The sequence below is a fragment of the Canis lupus genome, chromosome 33 (genome assembly GCF_003254725.2).
Source record: "Canis lupus dingo isolate Sandy chromosome 33, ASM325472v2, whole genome shotgun sequence".
Lineage (NCBI taxonomy): Eukaryota > Metazoa > Chordata > Mammalia > Carnivora > Canidae > Canis > Canis lupus.
In genome coordinates, this window is record NC_064275.1 from 16,427,633 (window position 1) to 16,439,827 (window position 12,195).

At 40.1% G+C, this 12,195-nt stretch overlaps 1 protein-coding gene across 9 annotated transcripts in view; it reads left to right on the forward strand.

Annotated features, from left to right (window-relative positions):
* Positions 1–289: 289 nt before the first annotated feature.
* The window catches only part of CD96 (CD96 molecule), a 92,911-nt gene continuing 81,005 nt past the window's right edge, over positions 290–12,195 (forward strand). For 2 of the 9 annotated variants that reach the window (XM_049105416.1, XM_035709820.2), the window contains exons 1-2: positions 294–1,039; positions 2,948–3,301. In XM_049105416.1, coding sequence (XP_048961373.1) covers positions 979–1,039; positions 2,948–3,301 — 415 coding nt within the window. In that variant the 5' untranslated portion in view covers positions 294–978. Of the gene's footprint in view, positions 1,040–2,947; positions 3,302–12,195 lie in introns of all 9 variants that reach the window. The other 7 variants (XM_035709817.2, XM_049105417.1, XM_049105418.1 and 4 more) reach the window with 6 other exon arrangements.

Below are 12,195 nucleotides of genomic sequence, written 5' to 3' on the forward strand. Positions count from 1 at the left end.
TGTAATCCTCAATCTAACGCTTGTTCTCTTAAGTTTGGAAGGTGAAGACAGCCCATTTTATCTCGAGCTGGACCAGTATTGGCATCGTATCTGCCAGGGAAGTCAACCTATACCAGGAGTCACTTCTCTAAGCCCCTGAGAGTCTCAGTCCTCTGTAAATGGAATTAATGGGGCAGATATCACAGGCCCGGTAGCTGGCTGAGGTAGGAGGCTCTCTACCTTTGGATCCAGATTGTTTCAGCCTTACTCTATCTGGTTTTTGGCTGAGGCAGCAACAACAATGAGAAAAATCCCTCCAGCCAGCAGGGTGGAAGATTTCCCTGCCTGACCTCCAGCCTAGGCCAGACGAGGAGAAGAGGAACCGCCCCTCTTCACCTCCCCAATGCCAGGAAATGTGGGTTTTCCTGCCATATGGGTGACAATAAAATTCGGTTTGATAGCTGATGTTACACCCTGTTACTTTTCAGATCTTATTAAAATTACACGTGTTAATCCTTTGTTCTTTCACCCAGGAGCAATTCTGGAAAGAAAACATATTTTAAAAGTGAACAGAAAAACTGTTACGAAAGACACGGAGTTCACATTTGTTAAATGACTTTGTGTTCTTGAAATGTATAAAAAGCACATTATGAATCGCTCTGCATGATTTCCTTTGTTTGGATTTTCGAAGCAGCAAGACTGACACAGAGATCCTGAAGCAGAGAATCTTTGGATCCCGAGAAGTCTTTTAACAAAGGTGATACACACAATTTCAGAGAACAATTTCAACATTGTTCTGTCGAAGGTTATACTTAGCTCTGAACCACATTACTTTCCTGTCTACGTTTCATTTCCTGGGGTCTTGCTGAGTGGTAAGCAGACCCAGGCGTGCAGAAGGTTTGGGGTTTTTCTGCATAAATAGAGTAGCTGGAGTTTGCTTCAAGCTATCAGTTGACTTCTGTGATTATGGAGATGCTGGTGTGAGGCCTCCAGGAGACGATGGAGAAAAAATGGACCTACTGTGCCGTCTGCTCCATTATCCAAATACATTTCGTCAAGGGTAAGGCTTCTAGTTGTCCTTTCTTGTCAAATCAGCTGCTGTAGGGGAGAATATGGCCTCAGTTCATTTAAAATGTGTGTGACTACTGCTGACATTGATCACGAAGGCAGATCGTTGCTAAGGTTTTCAGTTACGAATTTAAGTGGCAGCTATTGGAGAGATGTTAGAGTCTAGAAATGATTACTAACGAACACTAAAAACGAGAAGGGAATGAGTGGTTTGCGCCACCGCTCTGAGACATTTTCACCCATTTCTTTCCTAAGGGGATCTCTGGAGTAACTGGGAAATTGCACTTCTTGGAAACGAAATGCTCTCCAAATGGTAGTCAGAACAACTCCGAAATACTAAAAAAATCACAAAGCCATTGGTGCTACGGGATCCTTGCTCAACTTTTCTCTCTCTCGAGGATCCTTTTTCTTTTGTATGTAACAAGCATTCCTCCTCCAAATACTAATGTCTTTGGGAGTTGAACATATGTTGAATTTTAATGAGGCGTGTGTAGGTATGGACCTGGAAGACAAAGTAGGGTCCTTACAACAGTGGGAGCCAGTGCCTTCAGGGCCTATTTAAAAATAGCAGGAGGAAAGATTTGTTCTGCATTCTGTAGCATGGGGGAATTAGAGTGAGCCTGAGTGTCTCAAGAATTAACTATGCTTTACAGATATAGCTACAAAGATTTTCAGGAGAATTTCTAAATCAAAGGAGACTTTGGAATACAATGCTGTGGATAGAATCAGAGGCATATTATCAGTCAAAGGAGAGCTTACAGGGAGTGACATTTAACTGTACTATAACCTCTGCCTACCCAAACTTTTGAATCCATAAAAGTGTAATAATTCCCATTTGTCAAGTACCTTTGAGAGCCTTGTTTCTTCTCCATTACTTGTCATCTTCTTATCTTTTTCCTTTGTGGCACTTGTCATATTAATATACCCTTCCTGGAACGGTGTTCCATTAATGCTAAGATTGATGCCTCCACTATTGAAGGCATGTCAAAGGCTCAATGCTTAACATATTTTAAGGGCTTGTACCATGTGGTCAGAGAGCTGATGGGAGAGAATCTTCTTCATTTATGTCTAGTATTTCAAAGTGTTGATAATAGATGATGCCGACCGCAGTTTATCTTCAGTGGAAACTCTACCTGAGGTATTTTCTCCCTTCCTTTCCTCAGGAGCTCTAGCTTCATGGACATGAAGGTCTTTTTGATCTTCATATTGAATGTCAAATTTCTGATTCTTCTCAACTGAATGGAGAGTCAGTTTACATGTTATGAAGGTTATAGAAAAGGCACAGGCTCGAGGCAACCAAATCCATGTTCTTCTACTTTTACTTATGTGTGACTTTAAACAAATCACCTAATCACCCTGTGCCTCAGTTTCCTCTTTGGTAGAGTGTTAACAACATCATTCTGTAGTATGTGAGCAGGATTCAATAAAATAGCCTACATATATTTTTTAAAACAACTATACACATATCAGGGTTTTTTTCAGTTTCAGAAGATGTTATTGTGTTATAGGCAGCTGTTGATTCATAAAACCAAAAAAAAAAAAAAGAAAACTCAGTTTTATTCATTGTAAAAGTAGTTGTCATAAGTTTGCTGGTGGGCTTCAATTTCTGAATTGGCTTAATTTTATTCACAGGTAGTAAGAGAACTTAAATTATCCTTTGGGCAGAGCAACAGACAAAGAGATGAATATTCTTCTAGTGTCCTTCAGCAAATGCTTCCTCATTTATACTGTGTCTCTGCTTCTCTATTGGGATCACACACAGGCTCCCTCCTACACATAAGACAGCCAGGGAGAAAATTCTTCAGTAGCTCCCTTGCCTCACCAAAGTGACCAAGGTTTTTAAAGAAGAGTCATTCCACATGAATCACGTAAACTAATGGCTCACAACCTTCCTTTTCAGGAGTATGGGGAAAAGCACCCAATGCAGAAGACACCTATGCTTTCCCTGGCTCTGATGTCAACCTGACCTGCCAAACAGAGAAGAAGGGCTTCTTGGTGCAGATGCAATGGTCCAAGGTCACTGATAAATTGGACCTGATTGCCCTTTATCATCCCAAATATGGCTTGCACTGTGCTAATGGCGGTCCCTGTGAGTCACTGGTGACTTACGTAGAAACTCCCAGAAATGTGTCAATCTGGACTCTACACTTAAGGAACATGTCCTCCTCACTCACTGGAAAATATGAGTGTACCTTTACTCTGTATCCAGAGGGTGCTCGGACTAAAATCTACAACCTACTCATTCAGACAAATGGTAAGCATAACTGGTGGATGGAAAGGGGCAAATGCTTTCATTCAGCTCTCACTGATTCGATGGACATGTATTCTGAAGCCAATCATGTACACAGAGGTTGGGCAGAAGTGGTATTGTCTGGGAAGGAAGACAGGAATTAATCAAATAATTCCACAAATACATGTAAAACTGTAGCAGCGATAAGTGATAAGGACTACAATGGTCTTGTGAAAGAGCCTGTCATGGAGGCCAGGGAAATTGACCCTGAGCAAGCAACACCTGAGCAGAGGTCTGAAGAAGGAGTAGACATTAACACCATTTAGGAGGTGGGAGGTTTGTGAGTGATCCAGGGAGAGGGAACAGCTTGTGAGAGGGGCTTTGCAGTGTTTGAGGAAATGGAAAAATGCCAGTGGGGCTGTGATGCAGAGGTTAAGGGATGAGGTGGGAGATATTACAAGGACCAGATCATGTCAGATCTTGTCAGCCATATTTGAAGTTTTGATTTTTATATAAGAGCCAGAGGAAGACATTGAAGTATTCACAACAGAAGGATGGCATGACATTTATAATCTGGTTGTACTTGTGTCAGAAAAAGATCATGCTGGCTTCAGTAGGAGAATGGAGCAAAAATGGGCAAGAAGGAAAAGGTTGGAGCAAGCTAGGAGACAGTCGCAGTAAGTCTGGAGGAGACAGAGTGGTAGTTTGGGTAGACATAGAATAAAACAACAAATTTAATGTTTCAGGCATAACTAGATGTGACTCGCTAATAGAACGGATATAGAACCATGGTAGTAGGAGTGAAGGAGAGAGAAAAATTTAAGGTGACATCGAGGTGGGGGATTGCCATTCACTGAAGGCAGAGAGAGCAGAGCAGGTTTGTGGGGGAATGTCTGCAAGTGGATTTGGATATATGACATGTTTAGTATAGGGCAGGTAAAGGTACCAAGGAGGCTGCTGGGCATGTAGCATTCATACATTCCTGCTTTCGGAGGAACTGCATTTGGGGGCAGGAATCCTAGGCTTAAGTTCTAGCTCCTTTCTGGCCAGAAATAAATTTCACCTGGGGCCTTTCGTGTACATTCTCTGAGCCCATCTGGAAAATGATGATAATAATGCCTACCCTAAATTAGTTGGTCCTACAGTAAATGATTTCGATTTATACTAATGGAAAAGAATGAAAATGAAAGCCAACAAATGGAAAATGCACTGGAAATGAAATGTTTTTAACTCAGGAGCAAAGTGGCCTGTTACTATCAGAGAAAAACAACAAAAATTAACTCATGAAGGCTGTGCTAAAAGAGACACAGAACTGCCCAGGACAGGCAACAGGGATGGATTTACTACCTCCTCTCCATTTCTTACCAAGAGACAAGACCATGGTGTTGGAACAATCTACCTGTAGACCAGAAGCTTCTCTACCAATAGTTTACAGTGCCCTATTCCCATTGATGTTTTCCAGGAAAAAAGAGATACTTACGTTCAAATTGGGGATGACGTGGGGTGGGGTTGAATGAAGAGAAATAAGGAGACCTGTGTAGAACAGTGCTTAGCTACACATACTTTGGAGTATGATAGCCTGGACTTGAGTGTTGGCTCTGTTGTTTATTATATATTTATATTCAAGTCAAGTTATTTTAAGTCTCTAAGGTTTTGTTTTCTTCCATAACAAATATGGGTAATTATTGTTCCTCCTATGCAGATACCATTATTTTGATGATTAAATGGGATAATTTGTGTAAAGCACTTACCATAGCTCCTGCCAGAGAGTAAGAGTTTAGAAAAGGGTAGTTTTCATTAAGAAGAGTAATAATGATAATGAGTGAACTCTATTTATCAGTTCTTATTTAAGATGGATCCTCCTCCCTCTCTTTTTATATTTGCATAATTTGGAACCCAGTGGAACATTGAACATACATTAGCACAAGTACACATTGACCTTGGCTTTAGATAAAGATTTTGTACTTTTTGCCTACATCTGTAAACTGTGCAATTACATCTCTGAGGATCTAAAGCCAACCCCATCGAGAATTGGCAACATGGATTGTTGTACCTTAGAGGAAATAAGGGATATGATCTAGCTCGACATGAGGATGGAGCTGGAGAAGAGGTAGTATGTTATCCGGGAAGGAGAGTGATGTTGCCTTTAAGGAAAGCATATTTCTTAAAATAAAGGGCAACTCAAGGAAGCCAAGTTTGTAGCTACTAAAAACTGCAAATCTCTGGAGGGGCAGAAGCCATGCCCACACGCTCTGCAGTTGGAAATTTCCCAGTCTTCTGATTGTAACTTTGCTGTTGGTCAGCTGGACCAGATGAAAAAAAAAATGGCTTCAGTGTTAGAGAAATAGTTCTGATAATTTGTACTGAGTCCAAAGGGAGCAACATACAAAAGAGCAAAACATAAAGGGACAAAGCATCCTTCATTACAGAGTGACCAACAGTGTAAGCCTGGTAGAGAGTGAAGCAGTAGACACTTAACTCAGATGAGGCAGGTGCCATTCAGAAGCCCTGTCAAGTCCCCCCCCCCCACCCCGCCCCATGACACATCCTTTTTCTCCTTTATTCCTTTGATCTTCACTCCCTGCTTCTCTGACTCCTGCCATTTCCCTCGTACATCCCTGTGAGATCTTCAGGTTGGCAAGCTAGTTGGATAAGCAAAGCACATGTGAAGTGTAAACACTCATGAAGCACATGGACACAAGCAAATTGAAGTGGTGGAGAAAAATCTAAATATGAAAACCTGAAGGACCGCAGGCAGTCGGGACCTCTTGTTTCACTTCTGTTGTCTTCTGAGCCATTCTCCTCCCTGTGTTCACAAAACAGTGTATGTCTAAATTGTGTCCCCATGTTCCCCGAGGGCCTGAGAATGGATTCTGTTCTCTTTTCCCAATATTTTGTTCCTGTGTGAGCTGGTGCTCTGAGGCTGCGGACGAGGGTAGAAATGATGATAAACAGTTGGACATTTGCTGCTTTTTCATTTTCACCTGACAGGGTTTCCTCCTACGTTAGCTTTCAAGCTATCCCAAAAAACCCAGTTTTCTGAGTAAAGCCCTGAGTTGTTATAATCCTGGTTTCCTTGATTTGAATGCAACTGGACTCACAGTACCTGAGATTGTATGATTTTGGTGCATTTTGAAATTTGAAGTTACTAGGCTCTGTTACAAAAGTGCAATGTGACTTTAATTTCCCAGATCAGGATAAAAGCCTTAGAGGGCTGGGATCCCTGGGTGGCGCAGCGGTTTAGCGCCTGCCTTTGGCCCAGGGCGCGATCCTGGAGACCCGGGATCAAATCCCACGTCGGGCTCCCGGTGCATGGAGCCTGCTTCTCCCTCTGCCTTTGTCTCTGCCTCTCTCTCACTCTCTCTCTCTCTCTCTCTCTCTCTGTGACTATCATAAATTAAAAAAAAAAATTTTTTTTAAAAAGCCTTAAAGTTAATAAGTTCTGATAACCCACTACCATCGGAAACGCCGGGACACCTGCACCCCGATGTTTCTAGCAGCAATGGCCACTATAGCCAAACTGTGGAAGGAGCCTCGGTGTCCAACGAAAGATGAATGGATAAAGAAGATGTGGTTTATGTATACAATGGAATATTACTCAGCTATTAGAAATGACAAATACCCACCATTTGCTTCAACGTGGATGGAACTGGAGGGTATTATGCTGAGTGAAGTAAGTCAGTCGGAGAAGGACAAACATTATATGTTCTCATTCATTTGGGGAATATAAATAATAGTGAAAGGGAAAATAAGGGAAGGGAGAAGAAATGTGTGGGAAATATCAGAAAGGGAGACAGAACATAAAGACTGCTAACTCTGGGAAACGAACTAGGGGTGGTAGAAGGGGAGGAGGGCGGGGGGTGGGAGTGAATGGGTGACGGGCACTGGGTGTTATTCTGTATGTTAGTAAATTGAACACCAATAAAAATAAATAAATAAATAAATAAATAAATAAATAAATAAATAAATAAATAAAAAAGCCTTAAAGGACTATTAATGTTGTTATTGAAAGCAGTGGGAGGGGGGGAGAAATGATGGTATATAAGGGGGAGGAGGAGGGTTGAGAGAAGTAGTACAGACTATGATAAAAGAACTATTATATTTTGTTATGAGTAATAGAATAAAATATTTTAATACTATAATCTTGATAACTTGGCTATCCTGTCTAGAGACATAATTTGTTCTTTGACTTCTTTCCAGTTTTCTTGGGATATAATTGACAAATGACATTGTATTTGTTTTAGGTGTACACAGATGATTTGATACTTGCATGTATCATGAAATGATCACCACAATAAGTTTAATTAATATTCATCACCTCATAGAGTTAATTTTTTCTTGTGATGAGAACTTTTATTTATCTCTTAGCAACTTTCAAACATATGATACAATATTGTTAGCTTTAGTCAACATGCTGTATATTTTATCTCCAGAATTTATTTATCTTAGAAGTTTGTACCTTTTGACCTTCCTCATGTATGTCATCCCCATTCCCCCTTCTGGCAACTGCCAGTCTGTTCTCTGTATGTACGGGTTCATTGTGGTTTGTTTTTTAAGATTACACATATAAATGAAATCATACAGTATTTGTCTTTCTTTGCTCGAGGTCCATCCATGTTGTCACAAATGGCAGGATTTCCTTCTTTATGAATGAATAATATTTCCTCGAATATTAGAATATTTTCTTTATCCATTCATCTATCAGTAGACACTTGGAGTATGTGTCCAACAACTTGGGTTGTTTCGATGTCTTAGCTATTGTAAATAGTGCAGCAATAGACATGGGGATGCTAGATACCTTTTCAAGATAGTGATTTTATTTCCCTTAGATATATACCTAGAAGTGGAAATGCTGGATCATATGGTAGTTCTATTTTTATTTTTAAAAAATATTTATTTATTTGAGAGAGAGGGAAAATCTTCAAAAAGACTCCCTGCTGAGCGTGGAGCCAGAGGCTAGGCTTGATCCCACCACCTGTGAGATCATGACCTGAGCCAAAACCAAGAGCGAGAAGCTTGACCCACTGACCACCCAGGCACCCTGATAGTTCTATTTTTAATTTTCTGAGGATCCTCCATACTGTTTTCCAGAATGGCTGCACCAATTTACACTTCCACCGACAATTCACAAGTCCTCCATTTTCTTCATATCTGTTCCTATATTTGTTATCTTTTTGAGACTAGATATTTTAACAGGTGTGAGGTGATATCTTACTGTGGTTTTGATTTGCATTTCCCTGATGATTAGTGATGTCAGGCACCCTTTCCTTGCCTACTTGATACTTGGATATCTTATTTGGAAAAATGTCTCTTCAATTTCTCTGGCCATTTTTAAATTGGATTGTATATTTTGTTGTCATTGTTGTTGAGTTGTATGAGTTGTTTATATATTTTGGATGCTAACCCCTTATCAAATATGTGATTTATAAATGTTTTCTTCCATCCCATAGGTTGTCTTTTCATTTTATTGATGTTTTCCTTTTCCAGAAAGAAACTTTTTAGTTTGATGCAGTCCCATTGTTTATTTTTGCCTTTGCTCTTGGTGTCAAATCCAAAAAATCGTTGCCAAGACCAAAAAATCATTGCCTCTATGTTTTCTTCTACAAGTGGTATGGTTTGGGGTTTTATGTTCACGTTTTTTATCTGTTTTTATTTGGCTTTATGTATGGTATAAGACAGGAGCCCAGTTTCTTTCTTTTGCATGCAGTTCTCCAGTTTTCCCAACATCATTTACTAAAGAGATTGTCTTTTCCCCCATTTCGTATTCTTGGCTCCTTTCATAATTGCATTATTATAAATTAACTGATCCTACATGGGGGTTTATTTCTGGGCTCTCTGTTTCATTGATCTGTGTGTCTCTCTTATAGCATAATTTGTTTTTGAACTTGAATGCTATCTCTTCTTAAATTCTTGTATTCAATCTTTATCCTACATATATTTTTGAGTGCTACATATATTTTTGATACAATACAGACATGACTCTGTCATCAGGAATCATGAAGTCCAATGGGAAGAGACACAAAATAATCAAATAAGCAGAAGAGAAAGGTCAAATTGTGACAGTGAGATGTGCTCTTGCAGTAGGAAGATCAAGAAGGGTTTCCTGGGGAAGTGATGCTTGAACAGGAGTTAACCAGGTAAATGTGGGGAACACAGCTTTACAGAAAACAGGATGTGTTAAAGGCTCTGTGGTAGTAAGGAGATATTGTAACAGTCAGGCCTTTTTTTTTTTTTTAAGATTCTATTTATTTATTCATGAGAGACATACAGAGAGAGGCAGAGGCATAGGCAGAGGAAGAAGTAGGTTCCCTGATGTGGTACTCAATCCCAGGACCCTGGAATCATGATCTGAGGCAAGGACAGATGCTCAACCACTGAGCCACCCAGGTGCCCTCTGTGGAGGGTTTTAAAATGTATTATGGCTTAAGCAGGATTAAAAGGAAAGCAGTCGAAGATGAGGCTAGAGAGATTGAATGGTTTAGTGAAGTTTTATCTTTATCCTAGGAGCTGTGGAAACTAACTGGAAGGTGGTTGTTGATTCTTTATCAAAATTTTGCGTTTCAAAAAGATTTTTGTGGCAACAGCGTAGAGAACAGATTGAGTTAAGGTAGAGAGGATAAGGTAGAGCAGTTAAGACAGGACAGAAATCTAAGTGAGAGATGCTAGTAACATTGAGTAGAGTGGCAGTGAGGTACATGGGGAGGAATATTCAAACTAGAAATATATTTAGGATATTCACCCTACAGGATTTGATGTTGGATTGCACATGTGAAATGAAGAATAAAAAGCAGTATCAAGGATGATGCTTTGGTTTCAGATGTGTGGAACAGAAAAAAAAAATGGGAGAATTACTCAGTAATTCAGTGTTAGGAAAAACTAGAGGACAATCCAAACATGCAGGGATTGTTTTGAGTTTGAATTTGATTTTGTACCTGTGGAGTTAGACCTGAAGTTGACACATTCAATAGATGTCAAGGAAATAGGTAGATATACAACTCCTGCTCTAGAAGAAAGCTTTAAGCTGAAGATACAAATTGGTGAGGTATATGAGTGTATGCTAACTGAGGTTTTGGGAGTGAAAGAAATGTAGGCAGAGAAAATCAAGTGAGAAAAGCAATGTGGCCGTCAACTGAGATCGATGGAGAAAGATAAATCTTCAAAGGAAATAGAAGAGTAACTAAAGAGGCAGCAGTAAAATCAGGAGAGGAGTTGGCTCACAAAAGAAAACTAGAATGACAATATTTTGTGACAGGAGGTAGCTATCAATTCTGATGTTTCTGAAAGGACAACATGGTTATTGGATTGTATTTAGGAACAAGGTTGTTATTGATCATCTTCACAGAAGCTGTTTTTGTAGAGCAGAAGGCAAATGGAAGTCAGACTCAAGGGAGCAGAGGAGTGAGTATAAGGCAAGGAAAAGGAGACAACAAATGTTGATGCAACTGCTAACAAGCCTGTCAGGAGTGAGTGGAAGGCTAGGAGTGCTCGTGTGAGTGCTTGCATTGGCATTATGCTGGGAGCAGGATGGTTTTAATTAATGCAAGATGCTTGACTAAGCTTTAACATCAAGTCAGAGTTGAAAGAGTATAGTGAAATACACCATACTGTACACTTAGTACAATAAATAAACTAAGGTTTCGGAGAATATAGGGACAATGAGATCTATAACATTAGTACTATGGCTAATGGACAAAAGGACATTCTTAAAAAATTCTGTAACAGAAGGGAAGGAAGTTGGGGCAAAAGCACAGGATGACGGCAGTGCCCTTCTCTATTTTCTCGAAAATGGGAAACATGGGGCCCCTGGGTGGCACCGTTGGTTGAGCATCCGACTCTTGGTTTCGGCTCACCTTGTGATCTCAGGGCCCTGAGATCAAGCCTCATATTGGGCTCTATGCTCCTTGTGGGGTCAGCTTAGGATTCCCTCTCCCTCTCTCTCTCTGCCCCTCCTGCTCGTTCTCTCCTTCTCTCTCTCTCTCTCTCTCTAAAATAAATAAATCTTTTTAAAAAATAAATAAAATAGGAAACAAAGTTATCTTCAGGTAGAGAGAGGGAGAAGGCTTCATTAAGGAGGTTGGAAAATTTTGAAATAGTTTCTATGAATAGAGGGAAAATGAGTTCCCTAGGTAAATGCATTTGGATTTTCTGTTCATGTTGAATATTCATTTGAGTATGATAAGAAATTGTAGTGAAGACAATTTGGCGGAAGTGCTTGGCTGCTTAGATCTGGGCATTAAAAAGTAGCTAGTTGGAGTTCACTATTGGACTCCCTGTATACTACTGGGAGGAAAACCAGAGCCAAGGGACTTGGGATAATAACAAGAATGTTACTGAAATGGTGGACTATAGAACTCTAGATAGATGATGAGAGAAGCAAAGAAAAGAAAGCGGATGGGTTGGGAGAAAGTAGAGATCAACTCATTTAAAGTCTCAATGAGGACAGAGAACAGGAGAGACAACATTAGTTGCACAAAACAACCAGCAGGAGTGATTTTGTAGGTGAAGCAATTATGTGTGGCTCAAAAGGTCCAAATTTGATGGTGAAAGTGGAAAGCAGAAATGGAGTGGAGACAGTGGGGAATAACAGTGGCAGACCTGAGAGGCCAGATAGTGAATAGGTCAACTGAGAGGTTACTGAAACCACTCAGGATTAGATCTAAAGACAAATAATGGATGAGGCCTGGGACATCAGAGTAGGAACTGGAAAACTTGAAGGACCAGATAGTAAATATTTTAGGCTTTGTCCATACAGCCTGTACAGCCTCTGTCAAAACTGTTCAACTCTGCTGTAGCATGAAAGCACTTATAGACAATATGTAAGTGAATGGGCCTGTGTTCCAGGAGAACTTTATTTACAAAAATACCCACTGGATTCAGCCCACAGGCCATAGTTTGGCAATCCCTGAATCGGAGGATAA